General features: G+C 42.6%; 2 protein-coding genes across 2 annotated transcripts; both read left to right on the forward strand.

Annotated features, from left to right (window-relative positions):
* The first annotated feature begins 1426 nt into the window (after positions 1-1426).
* On the forward strand, positions 1427-2875 carry LOC101762614. Its single transcript, XM_004973363.2, has one exon. It carries the CDS (start codon positions 1460-1462, stop codon positions 2582-2584), a length of 1125 nt encoding a protein of 374 aa, XP_004973420.1. The 5' UTR covers positions 1427-1459; the 3' UTR covers positions 2585-2875.
* Positions 2876-13170: 10295 nt separating this feature from the next.
* On the forward strand, positions 13171-15871 carry LOC101782749 (E3 ubiquitin-protein ligase CIP8). The gene is made up of 2 exons (XM_004974631.1): positions 13171-13920; positions 15686-15871. Exons 1-2 carry the CDS (start codon positions 13171-13173, stop codon positions 15869-15871), a joined length of 936 nt encoding a protein of 311 aa, XP_004974688.1.
* Positions 15872-20788: the final 4917 nt, after the last annotated feature.

Raw genomic sequence — 20788 nt, forward strand, 5'->3', positions numbered from 1 at the left:
TAGTGCTTAGTTAAGCGTGCAAATCCACTTGTTCCACGGATTGATAAATCTTGGGGATTACTCTAAGGGAAGAGTTACAACTGATCCGTATGCTTGTGGTTCATAAATTAGCGTGCTAACTGCCGTCAACAAGTGGCAAGATCGGCACGGAACCATTCCAGCCCTAGAGCTGCGACTGCTGCTCTGGCCCACCACTCCAGCTATCCTCCATGGCCAGCCATGCCGACGCCTGCGGGCATGGATGTGCCTCCAGTCATGGCGGCTGGGCCATGCGCTGGCGGCTAGGCCCGGCATGGCTGGGGCACCACCCCAGGACCTAGCAGCGTGGCCGGTCTGGGTGGTGCCGTCCGCCCTTGCGGACACTACTACTCCAGGTGCACCATGGAAGCCTAGCCATGCGCCCGGCCCCAGGCCTGGGGGCACACCCGCGGCGGCCAGGAGCGCGCCCAGGGACCCGTTGGTGGGCCTCCCTATCACGCGAATGGGGATGTGGCACCGCTACTACCTCCGCGGCTGCATCTTGCAGACCACCACTGAATCTGCCCCTTTCAGCCACCGGGGGTCCTCTTCCGGCTGGCGCCACCGCCCCGTCCTCCATTTCTCCACTGCCACCGCAGACCATGAGGAGAGGGAGAGAGGAATCGAGGCCTGGGGGAGACGTGCGGTTCGCTGTGTGGATGAGGCCTTGCCAATTTTGAGGGGGTGGTGGTATTTTGGCTGTAATTACAGCGAAGTCTAGAGGCAATTTCGTACCGAGTCCTGCGCGGGTGGGGAGGAAGCCGCGGGGAGCTAGAAATTCCAGCTTTGCCTCGCTAGTAAAAATCGGCTACCGGCTTCGTGGGTGCTCCGTGGTTGAAACCATTTGTTGGAAGGGCATTCCGTATAGTTTCTTCGGTATAGTTTCTTCAGAAGCCGTCGGAGAAGCCATCCAATAAAACCTTCCAAGGGCCCAAAACCAACTTGTGCCGAATGCACGGTTTGATGGCTATTGTGTTGATAAGATTGGACTGCATAGAGCCATAGATTATTAAATGGGGTGCTTGTACTTATCAACCCCGGAGAAGTTTCGAACCTCATTATATTTGTGTACAGCCGTGAGCTGTGCAAGTAGTTTCAAAGCTGGTTTTTCAAAAAAAAAAAGCTGGTTGAATTTCAGCTATACTTACGCTACCGACAATTTGTCAGCACTCAACAATTAGGGTCACTAGTAACGACTAGTCAAGTCAAAGACGCGTTTCCCATATGGTCCAGTAATCATCTCTGGATTTTTATCTCATCTTTATTTTAGCTTATCACATGCCAGGAAAGGTCCATATAACATTTCTTATCATCTTTCGTCAAAGCCTCAAAGGTATCGTGTCCGTCGCCAAACGTATACATATATGTATGATGTATCGTACTTGTCTCTTCATCGCTACCAACACAAAGCACATGACACCCATATCAGCTTAATCAGAAAATGTACGCGACCAAGCCGCTGTCCCTGTTCAAGAGCCACCCGGAGGCGGCGTCCCGGCCGCCACCGGAGGGCCGGAACTCCGGCTACCTCGTGGTGAAGGTCCCCGACGACGACGGCGACGACGGCGAGACTTGCTGCTGGGGCACATGCGGCGGGACGCGCGTCCGTGACCTCCCGTTCCCGCAGAACCGCGTGCTCACCGTGCGGTACACGGAGCAACACGGCGAGAGCAGCACCACCTACGCCGACGCCGTCGTGTTCGTCCCCGTCCCCGACCAGCCGCTCGCGTCCAACCGCTACTACCCCGTCATCGCCGCCGGCCGGCGCAGGGGCCTCGTCAGGGCGTGCTCTCGCGAGGAGGACATGGTCCCGTGCTGCTTCTGCCGGTGCATCAGCGACGTCGAGCCCCGGCCGTTCGACCCGGCGGACATCTACCAGCAGATCGAGATCGTGCCGCGCCGGCGGGGGCGGTTCACGGCGAGGGCCGTCGCCCCCGATGGCTTCCCGTACTTCCTCTACCGCAAGAAGGGCTGGCGCGTGTACGCGTCCAAGCCCAAGGACTTCGAGCTCGGCGAGGCGCGGGGCCTCGACGCCGCCCTCCGGTCCCGCCAGCTCCCCGACGCCGCCATCCTCGACGCGTTCCCGGCGGCGACCAACACGGCTGCCGTCGGGAAATGGTACTCCCCGTTCTTCGTCGTCATAGAAGGCGGCGTCGCGCCGCGCGAGCAGATGGAGCGCAGCGCGTTCTACGAGGTGACGCTGGAACAGCGCTGGGAGCCGGTGCACGCGCACGCCGCCGGCGTCTCGAAGCTGGCCAGCAACAGGGCGCTCATCGGTGGGAGCGTGGAAGCGAAGCAGGAGGTGGGGAGCTCGGGGAACGGCGACGGGTACGTGTGGTTTAGGGCGGCGGCGACGGGACAGAGGATCGGTGTGTGCACGAGCGTGTGGGAGAGGATGCGGTGGGAGGAGTACAGGGGCGGGTGGGTGGACGAGGAGGAGGACGCCGGGAGGCTTGCCGGCGGATCGGTGCTGGTGGAGAGGTTCGTGGTGAAGAGGCTGGATGGCAGTGTGGTTGTGGCCTTTGACTTTGCGCATCTCAACAAATTCAGATCGAAGCAGCTGTGAATACAGAGCAAGAATAAAATTGAGGTCAACCGTGGCTGTACTGTACGTCGTGTGCGTCGTGTGTGAAAGAGAAGAGATGTTAAATCATGTACACTGTGAGATAATGAATGGTTGGGGCCTAATTCCGTCAATGCCACTGAAAAAATTCCAAACGCTTGTATGCCACTAAGTCCACATAGCAAAGACGTAGCAGGACCGTGTGTCATGCACACGGGATGGCATAAGAGGGATAGGATTTTTTTCAGTGGCAACAAGGGATTGAATAAAAATTCACCAGCAAACCTTGATAAAGATATTTCTTTCATCAAATATACATGCCATAATGATTTTGCTTCGAATGATTTTATTAAAATGCCAACATATCTTCTTTCAAATTCCATCAACGATGATAGCCGTCCCTTTGCAACATGGTCTGGAAGGAAAAACATGACCAATCCTCATTTCTAACCTTATCACCTCCTTCAGCATATTGCGGAACATAGCGTGAAATGGATCAGAAATTAGTGTTCTTACCTAGCCATGATGATGAGGGCGGGGAGGAGAAGTAGGAGCATCTAACAGAGGTATGCCAGATTCGTGATCCTTATTTCAACGATCCTCATCACTTCTGTATACGTAAGCAGCTTTCTAATGCAGTCCATGTCCCTATTCGGTACAGCCCTGACATCCCTGCAGCAGTGATCCCAAGTCTTAGGCGCGACAATCCTTCTTGCCATCCTGGAAAGGTATTTGCGGCAGTCGTACAGGATGGCGGCCTTCTGCTCCTGGGTACAATCAGCCATCACGTGGCTAGGAGAGACTATTGCAAACACAACCAGGAGGAGCACTATTTTCCCAGGCATCGTACTTAGGCTAATGTAGCTTGTTCAGTTGTTATGATCGCTCGGTGAAGGAGTGCTCCTATATATAGCTAGGAGTATAATGTCTGTGCCAATTCTATGGCGACATACATACACATATATCTATATCTACATAGATAGATAACTCACCAATGTTGAATGCGCATATGTTCATCTTTGATCAGGTACAGGAGAAAGATGTATGTACTCATCTTCATGAGCAAAGATACGTTAGTATTTATGAAGAATATATCGGTATATGTTTGTACATATTACGTAGTATATCTTAATACAACTACATGAAGAAAGATGCATACTCATCTGCATGAAAAAAATATATTAGTATTTATGGAGAATATATCAATATATGTTTGTACGTAGTATATCTTACGACAACTACATGGATAATTATATATGCATGGGGCAAGATAAGTTAGCATTTTTTTAAAGAGGCAAACATCCCAGCTAGGGATGCAAGTGGGTAACCAATAGTTTTCCTGTGTCAGCTGATTAATTATGATGGCATGCCAATCTAATATATTTATCCTCCAAAATTATTTACGTGGAATATCATTCTAGTTCATTTTATCCACTTTTTAGATCAACCCAACGACCCAAAATATATATAACTTGCATCCCTAATCCCAGCCTTCTTTTGAGGCTAAATATGTGGGTGCCAGTGTTTGAAACCTGGCCGGTGAACTCCACCCTTGAGTTTTACCAATTGCGTGCGTCAGCTCCGTAGATAAGTTAAAATTGTAGGATATATAATATGGTAGTATATGCTTCTAGTATCTATCTATCTATCCATCTATCTATCTATCTATCTATCTATCTATCTATCTATATTTAGATTAACTATATAGATACACATATGTATGAGGCAAGAGGTGTTACCATTTATTGAGAATATATATTATATGTTTCATATCTATTTATACCAACTACATGGATATTTATATGCATGGGGCCAGATCTGTTAGCATTTATGGAGAATATTTGGTCACTTCTTATTTGATATTCTACATGCTGATAAACATTTGGTTCTGTGCAGTACTTTTTCTGGTAGTGCTGCTCAGTAGTTACAATCACTTTTCATTTAACATAAAGTAATATAAAAGAGATATACATGCCACGGGCATGTGTTTTTTTAAAAACCTAGTAATTTAATAATTACATAATATGTTGTAAATAATAAATATATTATATCAAAGACATACATAATAAACAATAAAGTTATTACTATAAAAAGACATGCCATAGAATATAATATAGAGAGACAAAAGATATAATTATATTATTTTTAGAGTAAAATGCATTACAGGTTCCTAAACATATTATGTTGTATCAACCAGGTCCCTAAACTTGTAAATTGCATTTTTAGGTCTCAAACTATCTAAAATGTCCATCCCAGATCCCAAACATGCCAAGCAAGCATCTGACACTGATGTGGCAATGCCACCGTGGCACCATGCTAGCGAATATGCAATAAACCCCTCCGCATTCCACGTCTCCTCCCATTTGCCCCTCCTCTCCTCTCCATTCCTCCATGGTGTCAGCTGGCAGGACAACGGCACTTCCTCCGCCGTCCCCCGCAACTTTGTGCACGCGGCTGGCGGCGGGCCGGCAACGCCTCCTCCCTCCCCAAGGCTGCAGTATCCAGGCGCACGCCTCCCTCATATCAGCCTCTGATCACCATTCCACCATTTAGCTCCGGCGTTTCACTACCGCTCGTGCGAGCTGCTCCATCGCGTCAGGAGGTCCTGTAGGAGGTCCAAATGAGATGAGGCAATGAGATGAGGCCAGAGAGATGCAAATCTTATCGATTTGCTGATGTTACCGATGTTCAAATCAAAATATTTTATCTTTTCTATTTCTTTGCTACGGATTTCTTTTTGGCTGTCTACGCAATTTCCATCAGGAGAAGATGGCCGGGGCTTCGACCGCGGCCCAGCTAGCCTGGCTTACCTCCGTGTCCATCGCGCTCAGGGGCGCCGCACGGCCAGCTGCATGGACGCCGATGCCGATGGCGAGGAGGAAGCGTCGACACCCATCGCAGCTGAGACTTACGCAGTGGCGTGGCCACGGTGAGGTCGCCCAGCATGCCGCGGGCTCCCATGGCGATGGCGGGGCCAGCACCAGCTAGGAAGCCAGGCGAGCATGACAATATGAGGTGGCAGCTGAATGGGAGGGGAGGAGTGGAGAGAGGATACAGACTGCAAAGTGATAGAAATTAGCGGGTCTTTTGTATATCATCACCAGCATAGCACCACGGTGGCATGCCACGTTGGAAGCTTACATGGCTCGTTTGGGATATGAGATGGACCGTTTACATAGGTAAGGACCTAAAAATGCCTTTTAGAAGTTTAGAAGCTTAGTTGACACGGCGTGACATGCATTTTTAGAAGTTTAGAAACTTAGTTGACACGGCGTGACAAGTTTAGGAATCTATAGTGCATTTTACACTTATTTTTAATTGTTGATGTGTAAAATGGGAGTATATGATAGCACATTCTAGCACCATAAGTAAGAGTACATTTACCAATAATTTGATACGGCATACAACATGCCTTCGATACAAATTTAACCACATCCAAAAGTATTGGTTTGTCAATGACATATTAGCATAACCCTTAAAATATTTCATATGCACAACAAAACAAGCATGTATAAACAATAACATATGGTAAACTAAAAGGTGGGACATATGAATGGTTATGAAACCTACCATCGTAATAATGGCTCTAATACCACATGATAGGAACCTCCTTGGGGTGGTATGTTCTTCATGATAGTAGGACATTGAACAAATAGATAACTTGCTGTAAACAACTGGGTAATTAGCTTTATACTTACCAAGGTTGTATGCGAACAAGCGACGGGTAGAGAGAGAGGCACCGAAACTTCAAGGACTTTGACTCGATCTCCGAACCACCTGTTGGTATATTTAACGATCAAGAATAAATCCACAAGCGCACGGATATACCGTTGTAGCATTTCACCCCAAGAGTATTCCTAAGGGTATCGTATTTCCCAAAGGAAGGCGGGTAGGTCAAAAGAGTTTACTATGCATATGAGTATATCATAAGATGGATAGAGATAATACTCAAGGCAGGGGTAAGATAAATGGATAGGGTAGTGTGACACACACAGAAGATAGTGTGACACACAGAGAAGAATCATCTCAAGATAACTAAGCTAGGGAGAAGGACTAAGAGTTAGCTCTAGATTCATATGTACTTCCTATATACTACACAGATCATACAAGCATAATATAAATAAACATTGTGTAGGAGCCAGGCCTATGCAACCAGGCACACATGGGGAGACAGTACCCTAACGGTCTGCCAGCGTATTTACTGCTAATTTATAAACTCCTACAGCGTACCCGAATGTGGGGGATTACAAAGGACGAACAGGGCTATCACTACATGCCACCTACCCCTAGCAATCAGTGGGACAAATTCATATCCAATGAAGCTAAGCAATCTAAGCACCATGCTTGCATTGTTAACAACACTCCAACATCCTAGCTATGGTGACAATGGCTGAAGCCACCATGGAAATGGCCACTGAACCGATGCCGTAGCATAGATCAACTGGCCTATACATGATATGTATGCACATAATGATGAGAACATCACTTGCTCGGATACAACCACATTAGCAACTTTTGATTCAAAGGTGAAATAATTCTTTGCTATGATTGTATTTGATATATTTGATGAATTGATGCTGCACCATGATGTGTGTTCATTGTCATTTTTAGAAATACATACATGGATCAAAAATAGTATTAAACACACATGGAAGGCATGGAGCTCCAAAGAAGTTGATTGGGGACCAAGTCCAAGAATTCCTAGCGTTCCCCACTAGGCCACCATGTCACTTTGGCCCAAGGAAAGAAAGAGATCAAATCCAACACGTTTCGGAATTGGATTCAAACTGCAGAACAACACTAACTTGTAACGGTCACCATGGTCGCATATGGACTCAGATTGGGATGTTCAAGTACTTCATGGAATCCTTATCATGTCTATTTTCATATGGATCTAGATTCATGGTCATATCATTTCTGAGGCGGCCTCAATCGTCGATTTATTCCAGAGACATTTTCTGTCTACGGTGCTACATCACCCTATTTTGACTCGATGGGCCTTGTATCAAGTCGGGTCCAATAAGGACACATTCTAGGGTTGGAGCATGACACCAGGACCCCCTGGTCATCCTCCAAGGTATTAATAAGGACTGCCACAAATAGATTGGGTTTTATTTTCTTGAAAGTTTAGCCATTTCTACTTCCTTATAGACGCGTGTGTCGACTAGACCATCCGTTCTACTCAATTTAGAACATCAACTTTGTGATTTTAGATTGGTTTTTATCTCCATATTTGCAATTGAGTTGCTTGTTCTACTTGTTCTTACTTGTTCCTTAATTGCTTGTAGGAATTACCCTAGTGGTTTGGTTGATTGTGCTCCACAAGATTGCGACGACCATTGGAGGTGGTGTATCGGTTGCTAAGGCACAACATCCTTGGATGGTTGTAGTCGGGCTGTGAATGTCATCTCCATCCCCAAATCGAGTTATCCCCTTCTCTCATCGAAAGATCAGGATTCAACCCCACGGGTTCACATCACACAAAGTATAACATCTAGCAAGGTCTATTAGCACACATGAGAGTATATAAGCCTATACTACGATAGCAAGGGTATACGACTAGCATACAAGCGTATAAGCTTAGCACATCACGATAGCAAGGGTATATAACCAACTCATGTATAGAAGAACCAAGCACAACACTATATAAGGAAGATGAATATCTTGAATAGGATAAAGTCAACCTAGGAATAAAAGATACAAGAGCCATACCCTAGACTCCAAGGAGACTTGGAACCTGAAGGAGAGCTATTCTAGCCTAACTCCACTAACTTGAAGGGTTTGCTTTGGTGACCACGTTTGCCTTAATGCGCAAACAGGCAGAGCGAGCTGAAGGTTCTGCATAGAAAGAAAATGTTTCTTGCTGAATTATATTGATGGGGAATCAGAACTCCCCTTGCTAATTGGCCAAGGTGTTGTATAGAGACAAAACAACCATGGATGATCAGGCTGGGTAGCTTTGTGGCAACGTGGACGAATACTAATCCGCAATGATGTATTCTTTCTCCTGATTTTATGGTAGACAAAGAATAGTAATTCCACATGGAAAGCCTAGAAATATTTCATTACAATTCCCATAAAAACATGAGCAGATACACATTGTTGAATTTATGGAGATTTGTAGTCTTCGCTAAACCCAAAGGGTCAATGTTGAATACGATTAATAAATAGATAAATTTAGAATTTAAAAACATAACACATTAGTAATTGAATTGTATACAAATTGGGAAGCAAAACAGACAAATAATTAAAGTGTCTATGAAAAAATACAATTAATGAATAACTAATTTTGGAATTAGAGCAATCATTGAGATTGGAAAGCAAACTACTTACGTAAAGAGACCATGTATAATATAGTTAGTTAATAGCTAAATTTTGAATTCCTCTCCATGTATAATATAATTAGTTAATAGCTAAATTTTGAATTAGGAGAGGAAGGCTTTAAATTCTATGAAGCCGCCACCCACAATGCGACCATCGATGAAAGAGGCATCATAGATGACACCTCTCACCATGGAAACTGGGGCAGGGCCATGGATGGTGCATTCGACTACGAATGTTGGCACCCACACAAGTAATGATTTATATAAATTGATGTAGATATGAAATTATGTCTTTAGCATCATGACCTGGAGGAATCAAAGATAATAACTTCGTTCACATCTAGGATGTGACGAAGGTGGATGGCCTGATCTCCAGCTGATGCCGCCAACAAAGCGGATGACATACTCGGTCTTAATAACTAGTAAAACGGGCTAGTCATATTGCACCAAAGACCCGTCAAAGAAGACGATGATGTTGAGAGTGTCATTAGAGAATAGGAAGAAGTAAGGATTGGCACAGCTAGCAAGCCTTGGAAAATAGACAAGGCAGAAAACTCAAACCACACCTCTTAGATGCTCTGTTACAACTCCAAGAAGAGGTACACAATTGAAGTTGCAGGGTTGCTCCCTTACCAGGAAGGGAAAAGAATCTGAGGAGGGAAAAAAGATAGAAAAAAAGATAGAGCATTGGTCTAGGTCGATGGGCCAAAATAACAGCATTGGACAATCTCCACATAATTTTATTTGCAAATTCATTTAAAATTATACTATATTGAAATTATATTACAATAACTTCTCATACGAAAGCATACATACATGGAATATAAAATATATTATTTTATAATAAATAAGAAGTTTCTAAAATAAAAGCATAATACCATTACAAATAAAATCTAAAAGAGTGAACTAAGTGTTCCCAGTTAGTTAGTTTCTTTGCATCACAATTAATTTTAAAAAAACAAAAATTGTGAAATCTTCAAGAGAGTACCACACGAAAAAGAGATATATCTACTCGATCGATGGAAAATGCTATGTACCATAGAGAGAAAAGCACCCGGCCGAAGATCTTGATGAAGCCAGATGAGAAAATAAGGTCAAAAACAACATCTAAAAATGTAGCAAATAGGGTTGGTGGAGTGGAAGATCGGAGGAAATTCAAGAAGGTCAACCTCTCGGCATCATATCACACCACCTATGTAAAAAAGCGAATATGCAATGCCAGGGTGGCTGAAGGGCAGCTTTGTCAACTCACCAATGAATGCATCCACCAATACAAGATTGAAGACACGAGTAAATTATATGCTAGAAACTATAGCTCAATTAGACATAATAATTGGGCTAAGTGCGACTGGACTGCATTCGCCAATTCCACTCAATAACTGACTACATAAAAACTATTAAGTCACCTATATCTTCTTATTAAAACCTAATGACAATTTCTTATAGTAACAAAAACTAATTAACATCATAAGAAGAAAAAAATTATATTACTTGAACATAAAAAACTATATTTCAACATCGGTATTCGATTTTATCATGAATTCATGTCTTGGGCCAAAACATATTATTATAAAAGGGATGATAACTTGGTCAGACCATTTGCAAAATATATTTGACACAGGTTTGCTGTAATGCTAGAACTATGGCGAATGGATGCATAAATAAATATACCAATTAGTAGTGATTGAATTCCTTCTGCATTTCTTTCCTGAATCAAAGTTTTGAGTAGCCCGAGTGAGGGATGGACATGAAATTAAGAAAGAGCCCGCACGCAGGCTTCTGATCTAGATGCACTGAAAATGGCTATAAAATATCAGTTTTAGAAAACAACACTCACTCTCTCTTTACGAGAATTTCAAGTGGGTGAAAAAGAATGGTCCTACAAAATGACTCTCCTAAAATCAATGTTTGGAAGTCCTTTTAAGATGGGTTAATATATATGCTATGCTTAACACTTAGGCTTAGCAAGAGGGACAGGCGCGTGAGAACGAGATCGCCATTACGGGTGTGTTATGCTAGAAAGTTCCTCAATTTTGTGCCTGTTCTCTGTTCAAAAACCTCGTACGAGAACTTGTATAGAGAAGGATTTCCTGCGGCACAGCAGTTCTTCCATACCAACTTAGTTGCCCGACGCTGCTATAGGCATAACAACCGGTACACCATAGGTTGACCCAACCCAGCCCTCTCGTACTAGGGTTGGCTCCTCGCAGTTCTCCCTTTAACACCAACGGTAGATAGGAACCGAACTGTCTCACGACATTCTAAACCCAACTCACGTACCACTTTCATCGGTCGAAGCAGGGGCGGAGAAAGATTCATTAGTTTGACAACATAAGGGTGTCATGTGGAGAAAGAGAACTGAACTAATCTCCAGGTACCGGTACCACTTAAGCCCAAGCAAGTGAAGAAATCATGTAAGATGGACTTGATTTACTTTCCTTTCCAAGGCCTATACCATATGGTTTGGGTATACCACTATCACCTATCGAAATGAAACACTAACCTGCCCACGACCCCTATACCGGATACCTTTGCTTTGAATCGGATACCTTTGCTTTGAAACTAATGACTAGTAGAGGATTTCGAGGAACTACAGCAAAGGGACCCCTTCCCCTATTTTTGCATTTCATTCGCTATTTGGCCCGCCTCATGAAAAATGATAGGCCCTATTGATTCGAAGTAAGTAGGAAAGGGTCGAGCAATAGCATAGCTCTTTTTTTTCTCGTTGTGAAGGAAAGGCCCATTAGCATGCATATAACGGAGCAACCAGCCCCCTTCAACATCTCTCGTGATGTGTTCTACGCTGTTGAAAGCTAGATCCACATGAGGTGTGTGATGCATAGCTAAAAAAACACCAGTCACTATCTGAATGACTAAACAAATACCAGCCAACGAACCGAACCCCCACTCGGGGTTGGATAATCTATTAAATGCTGGTTAAGTGTGGAGTATATAGGTTGTATAGCAAAGTAGAATGAAAAAATTATTTGAACATTTTTTCAAGTAAAAAAGATCAAATGTTAGCATGGAGAGCTACCCGTGCTATTTGCATGGGTCATTTTACTAGTTTTGTACATTGTATTGACCTACTGATGAGTAGGTAGCCAGTCGTGGATTTATTTACCTGTAATTTTCTCTCGTGATGCACATCCCGTTTCTTTTCTGTTTCAGAATGAAAATAATTCTGGTCCCACATGGTTCCATGCAACGCACTTAAGCAATCGAAGTCCAGCATGAGACGCTCAACATTGCAACATGCTCTGAATCTCTGTTTTTGTTTTCTGCCAGTTCAGAGCTTAAGTTGCATTCCCCCAAACGATTAGTCTGTTTCTTGAGGAACAAATTATTTCTCCATGTGTGTTTGAACGTGATGGGGGAGCGGTTTTTGCACATTTTTCCTCGGAAGCTGAATTCCTTGAACTGACCCAAACACCAGGAACCAAGATAAAATGCACCGAAAAATAAGATAAAATCACAACAAATACCAAGATATCAGTGGATATCGAATCCAACATGTGATTTAAAAAGCGGATAGTGGTATTTGAAATTTGGCAATAAGAAAATTTCAGCTCAATGTTGGCATCATTGCTTATCCCACATAAAGTTTTGCACATGCACGTGCCCGCACCCTGCCTTCATAGCTAGAGATGGGATTTAAACTATGCTATGCGGAACGTGGATCTTATCGTGCCAGTATGTTGTAGTGTTGTGCCGTCCCAAAATCCTGCGCACAAGTACGACCTCACGTTCATGCTGTACCAGCATGGTCTAGAATTTTCATGCCGTGATGTGCTTGTGGATTTCCATGTTAAATAAGTAGGTCAAGTTAATGTTTCAACTAAATACGTGGGAGCACACACGAAGATATGATGCAATAGGAGAAAAAATTGTGGACAAGGATAAAAAAAAACATGCAGAGTAATTAATATCTAAATTCTACCACACCCAAACAAAATTTACAATGATTATGTATAAGTATAATTAATAATTGTGTTAGAATATGCAGGATATGATAGTTGCCACGATGGCAGCTTGGAGGTTGCCTGTATGAGAGCTCGCGGCCGCCACGGGCCCGGCGCGGACGCGACCAGCCGAGCCTGCTGTCCAAGCGATAGTTCTTACGCGTATCAATAACCAAATCCGTCAAGTCTGCACCTGCACTGATCCGATTCCTAATCGGACGGACCCGTGTCCACGCCACGCTTATAAATATAATACTCCCCAACACAAAGGACAAATCAATTATCCACACGAAATTCAGGCTGCATGCACGACGCGAAATTCAGGCGCGAACGTGATGCGCTGCAGTCCAGGATAGACGAGCTGTTAGAGAAGCTTAGACGGTTGACAGAAATATTAGAGGCAGCCGCCCAAATACATGAACATGACGACGGTGCAGACTCTTATTACAGACAGCACAGAGACCCAATACCAGTGGTGTCCGGTGACGATTTCTATCCGGGTAACGACAACCCGTCCGACGAGCCTGAAGAATACCCAATGCAGTGGGAGCACCATCAGTACAACCACGCTGCTGCCTACGACGATACGTTTGGCCAGGAGCTAATAACAACACCGGATGGCACTGGGCACCTTCAAGCAGCAGAGACAGTGGAGGCTGCTGGTTCCGGCGGCGATAATGGCGGCCAGTACCTACTCTCGGACCCCGCGCTCTACGACGACGACCATGACATGACTGCCGGCGAGGCTACCCCCGCCAGGTTCAGCGACGGCGGCTTCGGAGGCGTCCCGGCCTCCGCGGCGGCGATCGCGGGCCTCAAGAAGCAGAGGCACGACGGGTCATCAGGAGCTGACAACATGTGCATCATCTGCATGAGGCACTACAAGAAAGGCAAAAGGCTCTATGTGATGCCCTGCGCGTTCAAGCATCGGTTCCATCGCAAGTGCCTCAAAAAATGGCTGTCGCGCAGCCACCTGTGCCCGCTCTGCCGCCACGCGCTGCCTACCAACGACCAAGGCGTGCACAGGCCACAGGCACGCAACATGGCTGTTAATGTAAGCTAATACGTTGATCCGTGCAGGCGGAGCAGGGGCTGGTAGTTGCTGTCCGGAGGCATTGCTCCCGCCGTCCTAAGGTCGTATTGACTTTTCTAGGAATATATATAAGTATATATAAGTGTATAATAAAGTGTATGAATCTAACAGAATTAAGACGATGTCGTGCAGCCATCTCTGCCCGCTCTGCCGCCATGCGCTGCCTGCAGAGGATCAAGGCGTGCACAGGAGCCTGATATGGCTGTCAAATGTAAACTAATTATAGAGTACGTTGATCCGTGCAGGAGCAGGGGCTGGAAGTTATAATAGGTACTAGTACTAAGTACTAACTCTGGTCCGCTAAAGCTGACCTTTTGGATAGCAAAAAAAGAAACAGAGAGAGAGAGAACTACATGCAACTCTTTTTGGCTGTCTGAAATGTCGCGGGTTTTGCTAACACAACGTAGCCTAAAGGTTAAACTAGTAAATTGTTTCTCTTTTTTTCTTATTTATTCATATTCTAATACAGTACGAATATATATACTTTCTTATCTTTTATTCCTCGTAATAGATTCTAGTTATTAATTGCTCTGTGTGTTTTTTCATCCCCATTTCTTTTTACATCTCACCTTCATATGTATTTTACATATATTTAGTTGAAAGCTTAATTAATGTAAGATATCAGTTTTATATGTAATGATCAATTACTCGATTTTCCATCCTCATCCATCCATAGTTTCTCCCTTTTGCGTTGCACATTCATGTGTGTTAACATGTTATGTTTAGTTGAAACTTAAAACCTTAACTTGAGTTATATGTTTGAGGGAGAAACTTAAAACCGTAACTTTATGCATACATGTATATGCAGTAATCATGGTGACGTGGATCATGTATTTATGGCTTAATTTAAATTTTTTCTTCTATATTAACAATAATGGCAAAACGAGTAAGCATATATATAGGAGTACTTTGATATATTTGTTTATATAACGGTAGAGGTAGATAATTTTGATGCACATTTACAACATGTTTAAAAATATAGTTTTAAAATCTAGATCCTTAGGATTTAGTACAAACTTGAACCGAATTCTAAAATATCCTAAACCACTCCTTTCTTTCCAAACATGTCCTTAAATGTTACTTTAATTTATTTTTAATATAATAATGGTGGAGGAGCATAATTTAGATGCAAATTTGGAGGATTACTTTAGAATATATTTTAATAATATAGGTGCAGATTTAGATGATTACGTTTGAATATATTTCAATAACATAGGTGGACAGTTTATATGAAGATTAGAGAGCTACTTTAGATTATTTTCACAATGTGGATAATAATTTAGATATAGGTTACTTTACATTATTTTGACAATAACAAAGGTGGATCTTTCTCATGAACAAAATAGATATAGTGGCTATATTATCAAATAATTGATCGCCGGATTTTCTAATTTTTTTTAGATTTAGGAGCGCGCGAGACAAAATTTACCTGACGTTCTGTCCCAAAGTTGGTGTGCGCACCTTAACTAACGGCAACTAGAGAGACCGAGCCGTGGTCGATGTTATGGTAAGAACCGGAGTCCAAGTTTACAAAAATACTACAACTCAGCCTAATCGAATCCGGCCCTTCACCGAAGCCTATAAATTGCTGGATATACATCCGATCGGATTATTATTATAAGATAATAATTCGGGTGTTTTTGCTGCCCGTGGATCGACCGACGATAAGCTATGAGCAACCAAATCAGAGGCTTGAATCCTCTTGACGACTTGCTTTCATTGGCAGCAGGACAACGAGTCTCTGGAGAAGCAGACGCCCGAGCACATGTTCCCCCTCAGCCATCCGCCGGCGACAGCGGCAACCATCCGCGTGACGACGACGAGGTCGGACTACGTCTTGCCCATCGACGATCAAGAATTTGTTCCACCTCATGATTCGGAGATCGTCATGGCATCTTCTTGCAATCGGTAGATTAGCTTCATCTTCGTGTCTGAAAACTTTTGCATTACGACATTTCCATATATTTCAGAGGATGTGGATGAGAACCGTACTATGGATCTGAGAGTTCTGTTCTTGTAAGGGATTAAGAATCCAGAGAGCTTTGACACTATCAGAGGGTGCAAGAGAATGCAAATCAAAACTAATAAAGGACCAGAAGCTTCAACTCCTCTGACATTTGACAAAAAGGTGTGTGCAGTCTTCCTCCTTTACACAGAAAGGGCATTGTCCATCTGGTCTCATGATCTGGCCTGCTTGGCCTCGGCCTATGTGACTTTTAAACCCGTTGTATTGCTAACAGAGGCTGCGTTCCTGCAATCCTTCGAACGTATCCTGCCTCCGAACACCTGATCTAACGTAGATTGCAGGCTTGTAAGGTTGAAAAGCATATTGTGTTGTATATTGTAGTGGAGTTGACCTGCAACAATCAAAGGATTACGAGTATATTGTTTGCAGAATGATTCGCTTACCTCGAGCTAGCTAGGCACATGGGGAGAGCCAGGAACTTTGATATGTTAATTAGTCCCATCACTCGTTGTTCCTCTAGAGAATGAGGTGCTAATGAAGGTCAACTTCTCTAAAAAAAAAGCTCGCTCTACAAAGTCAACCAAATGTAACTAATATACTAGTCAAGCTAATTTCGTTTATTTATTTTTTTTGTAAAAAATGCTTAATTCCTTCTGGGGTCCCATCATCTCGATGCTAAATTTCTTCCTTGAAGAGATCCAGAAGATGAACTTGTGAGACGAATTAATGTGAACAATCTAAACGAATTATTGTGCTAAATGATGCATGCATCATAGAATGTGTCCCACGCTCATTTTCATGAACAAAAACTAAGTCTTTACTAAGGTTTCGACTAAAATGAGATCAGCCACGCGATAACGAGAAGTGCACATTAGATCTTTCTTGCTAGAAAATACCATTTCACAGGTTCAGGGCTGCCGCCTGAAGGGCTCGTCGCTCGCTACCTCGCTGCAAAGGTAAAGGTAATTTACTATTTTTTATTTCTCAATTCTGTACATGCATCCTTTAATAGTTTAACTGTCAGTTATGTTTTTTATTTTTTATATGCATGTTTATAAATTGAAGAATGATTATGACTCTATCATTTAAGATTTCATTTCAAATAACACCACAAGAATGAAGCTGTTCAAGTAAAGATTATGCAACTATAAAGGTATAAGTCTTGATATATTCCATTGCTACGTAATACATTATACCATATCCGCTATTTTATTCTTCTGTTTTGCTAATCTAGTAGGTTCCACTTCAGTATTCCGTACAGAGCCTTGCCAGCCCGGCCCTGGCTGTGAATACAGAGCATGAGTAAAATTCAGGGCAACTCTGGCTTTGGATCGTGTGGGGGAGAAGAGACGCTGAATCATCATGTACTTGTGAGATGGGATTGTTCTCTGAATAATCACTAGCTAGGATGTTATTAGGTTCCTAGCCATTCTGCATGTTAGTCTTATTGCTACAGAAACCCTTTTTTTTGTGTCTTGGTTAGTGCTGTACAGTTATCAGCAAGTGTTGCTAGCAGATAATCATTTTCATTGTGTTGTTTGTAAGCATGAGAGAAGTTATATTATTTAAGCAATGGATGTAGCAGATCTGGTAGTTCACAGAACAGCAAACTTTTGATGGTGTTTTCCAAATGTGATGATCTTTCGATACTTTAGAACCAATTTTCCTGAGTAAGCCTTTTAGCACTATGCTTCCAACGGTGGCACGCTCACGAGAGGAATCACAATAGTCAGCGAACCTTGATAAATATATTTCCTTAGTCAAATATACATGTCATAATGATTTTTCTTTGAAGGATTTTATTACATAGCATATGTATCTTCTTTCAAAACTCCTTCAGGGCGATAGCCGTCTCCCTTCAAGACTGCAACAGGGCCTGAGGAGAAACATGACCAATCCTCATTTCTAAGTTCATTAACCCCTTTGCATACTCAAGAATATAGTGTGAAATGGATCAGAAATTAATGTTTTTAATTACCTAGCGATGATGATTTGGTGGAGGAGCAGTAGGAGCATCTAACAGAGCTGTGCCAGATTCAAGATCCTTATTGGAACGACCTTCATCATCTCTTTATTTGTAAGCAGTCTTCTAAAGTTCTAATGCAGATCATGTCCCTATTCGGTACAGCTCTGACATCCCTGCAGCACTGACTCCAAGACTTAGGTGCAACAATGCTGTACAGGATGGCGCCCTTCTGCTGTCGGGTACAATAAAGCCGTCACATGGCGAGGAGAGATTATTGCAAACACAACCAGGAGGAGCACTATTTTCCTAGGCTTCGTGGTTAGGCAATGTAACTTTTAAGTTGTTATGATCACTCCATGAAGCATCGATGTGCTCCTATATATACTACTAGTATAATGCTCATGCTAATTCTACGGCAACATGCATCACATATCTATTTCTATACCTACATCTATATCTATATCTAGATAGATGACAAACAGAGAGAGGAAGAGGGAAAAGTAGCAAAGATGTTCAAAATCTCTCATCTGAGACATGGAGAAAGATGTACACTCATGCATGGAGCAAAGATATGTTAGTATTGATGGAGAATATATCAGTATATGTTTATACGTAGCATATATTAATACAACTATATGGATACTTACATTTGCATTGGGAAAGATAAGTTAGCTTTCATGGATAATATAGTAGTATAAGCTTCTAGTTTCTATATATTTACATCAATTATATATGGATACCCATACGTACGGGGCAACCAGATGTGTTGCATTTATAGGAAATATATACTAGTATATCATTGCTGGGAATCGAGGTTTAGCCGATACTGCTAAGTCGGTACCGGGTTAAATAACTGATACTAAAGGGTACGCATTAGTACCTGTTGGTAACACCAACCGGTACTAATCCGTTTTTTGTCAAAAAATAAAGAAAAAAATCTGTGTGACGGTACTAACACCACCAGTACTTTTAGTACCAGGTGGTGTTACGACCTGGTACTAAAGGGCTTCCGGGGACCTTCAAATTTGGATCCGGTACTAATACTAACATCAGTACTAGATCAAAATGTGACCGGTACTAAGATTTGGGACGAATGCTCATATTTCTAGTAGCTTATGTTTCGTATCTATTTATATCAGCTACATGGATACATATGCATTGTGCCAGATATATTAGTATCTATGGAGAATATGTTAGTACATGTTTTAAAATTATTTATATCAACTATATGGTTACTCATGCAGACGTGTTAATAGCATGGTGGAAGAGCGCCCGGTGAAGGCTTCATGGCTGGGTTTGCGCCCTGGCGCTGCACGGGTTGTGTACCCACATCCCTGTTCTGTAACAGAGCAGTTGGATCCGCGGATGCCAATGAGCACACAGAGAGTAATTAGCTTGTCCCAAACACCATATAGTTAACGATAATTCTTAGCCCTCTCAGCTAGCCAGCTAACAACTATCTGGCCATTGCCTTCACCTAAATAATCCCAGCTAACCATTTAACTCTAGTTGATCCAAAGACCTTAGATAGTGTTTGGTTCGTGCTAAGGTAATGTAAACGCAAAGGGAATCATATTACAGTATATTTGGAGGTGGAATAGGTGATTGCCCTCTTTGTTTGGTTGCACTCTGGTAACGTAATCAGATTACTGTGTGGTGCTATATCTGATTACGGTGGGGGAGGAGGGGTAACAAGCTTGTATAGATATTATTTAAGTAAGGGATTCGATTACAGTGTCAATTGATTACAAACCACCGCAACCAAACATATGTAATGGGATTCGTTACCTTCAGTAATCAGATTACGTTACATTTGAACCAACCAAACACTACCTTAGTTCCATTTCTCTTTCTCCTCTACCATCGGTGAGTATGCACATCATAAGCTTGCGTCATGGATCTTATCATATTTTGCGATTTCAAATATGTAGCCTTTAGCCCTTTACCATGTGGTTATTGTAGAGTGAGGTTGAACTAAATTTGGTCACTTCTTATTTGATCTTCCACATGCTCATAAACATGTGGTGACGTGCAATATTTTTCCTTCCTCTTTGTTTCTAGTATTATGCTGCCAGTAGTTACAATTACGTTTAATCTGACATTAACTAATATTGGTGCAAATAAAAATTCGGGTAAGATTCACTTCAATATCATTTATAATTTTGGCTCTTCTATTATCACAAACAAATTCAAACCGTAGATCCGAGATGCAACCAAAGAAAAGGCTCGTGATGTGCACACATTCCTTGTCTTTACCATGATACTAGATTTGTTCTCCTACTTGTTAGAAGAAAAGGCATATTGCACTAATTTTGTAAGGATAATAAGACTTTGTGTACAACATTTTGTTGAACGACTCTCATATAATGATGTGTTTAATGGGTTTGGTTCATCTGAGCTGCAGTATCGAGCCCTTTTGGTTCACGAGTTGTTCATACGTAAGTCCTAAGAGAAAGGATGTATAGATATCATTTTCTGATGATTGTGAACTACTCGGGCACCCAATTCACGTTGTGTTTTTGTAGTGTCTAACTTTAAAACGGTATTTACCTGGCTGAATTTACTATTTTTACCTTATGATGAACAAAGAAAAGAATGAGAAATGAAAGGTAATGTTACTAATGTATAATTTGGTATCAGGACTCATATAAACTACCCTCTCACTCTCTCCAAATGCAGAACAGATCGCAATTTCTTATTAAATGTGTTACAGCTCTTCGAATTAGACTATCAAATACACAAATTAATATGATGATGATGCTTTTCTGTGATACTACAAGATGATCTACATCAAGATATTCACAGCGTGCCAACTCTGAGCCTGCGAACTCAAAACTTTAGGGCATTGTAAAGCAAGGAGAGGCTGGCCTAGCTAGTTCAGGTGGGGAAGGCATGAA

Source organism: Setaria italica, chromosome VI (assembly GCF_000263155.2).
Source record: "Setaria italica strain Yugu1 chromosome VI, Setaria_italica_v2.0, whole genome shotgun sequence".
In the NCBI taxonomy this organism is placed as follows: Eukaryota; Viridiplantae; Streptophyta; class Magnoliopsida; order Poales; family Poaceae; genus Setaria; species Setaria italica.

What these genes read in the sequence shown, in the direction of transcription:
- LOC101762614 (XM_004973363.2), top strand. Translation starts at nt 1,460, where the DNA reads ATGTACGCGACCAAGCCGCTGTCCCTGTTCAAGAGCCACCCGGAGGCG.
- LOC101782749 (XM_004974631.1), top strand. Translation starts at nt 13,171, where the DNA reads ATGCACGACGCGAAATTCAGGCGCGAACGTGATGCGCTGCAGTCCAGG. An exon ending in CACGCAACATGGCTGTTAAT is followed by an intron (nt 13,921 to 15,685) that starts GTAAGCTAATAC and finishes TTTCATTGGCAG; the next exon opens with CAGGACAACGAGTCTCTGGA.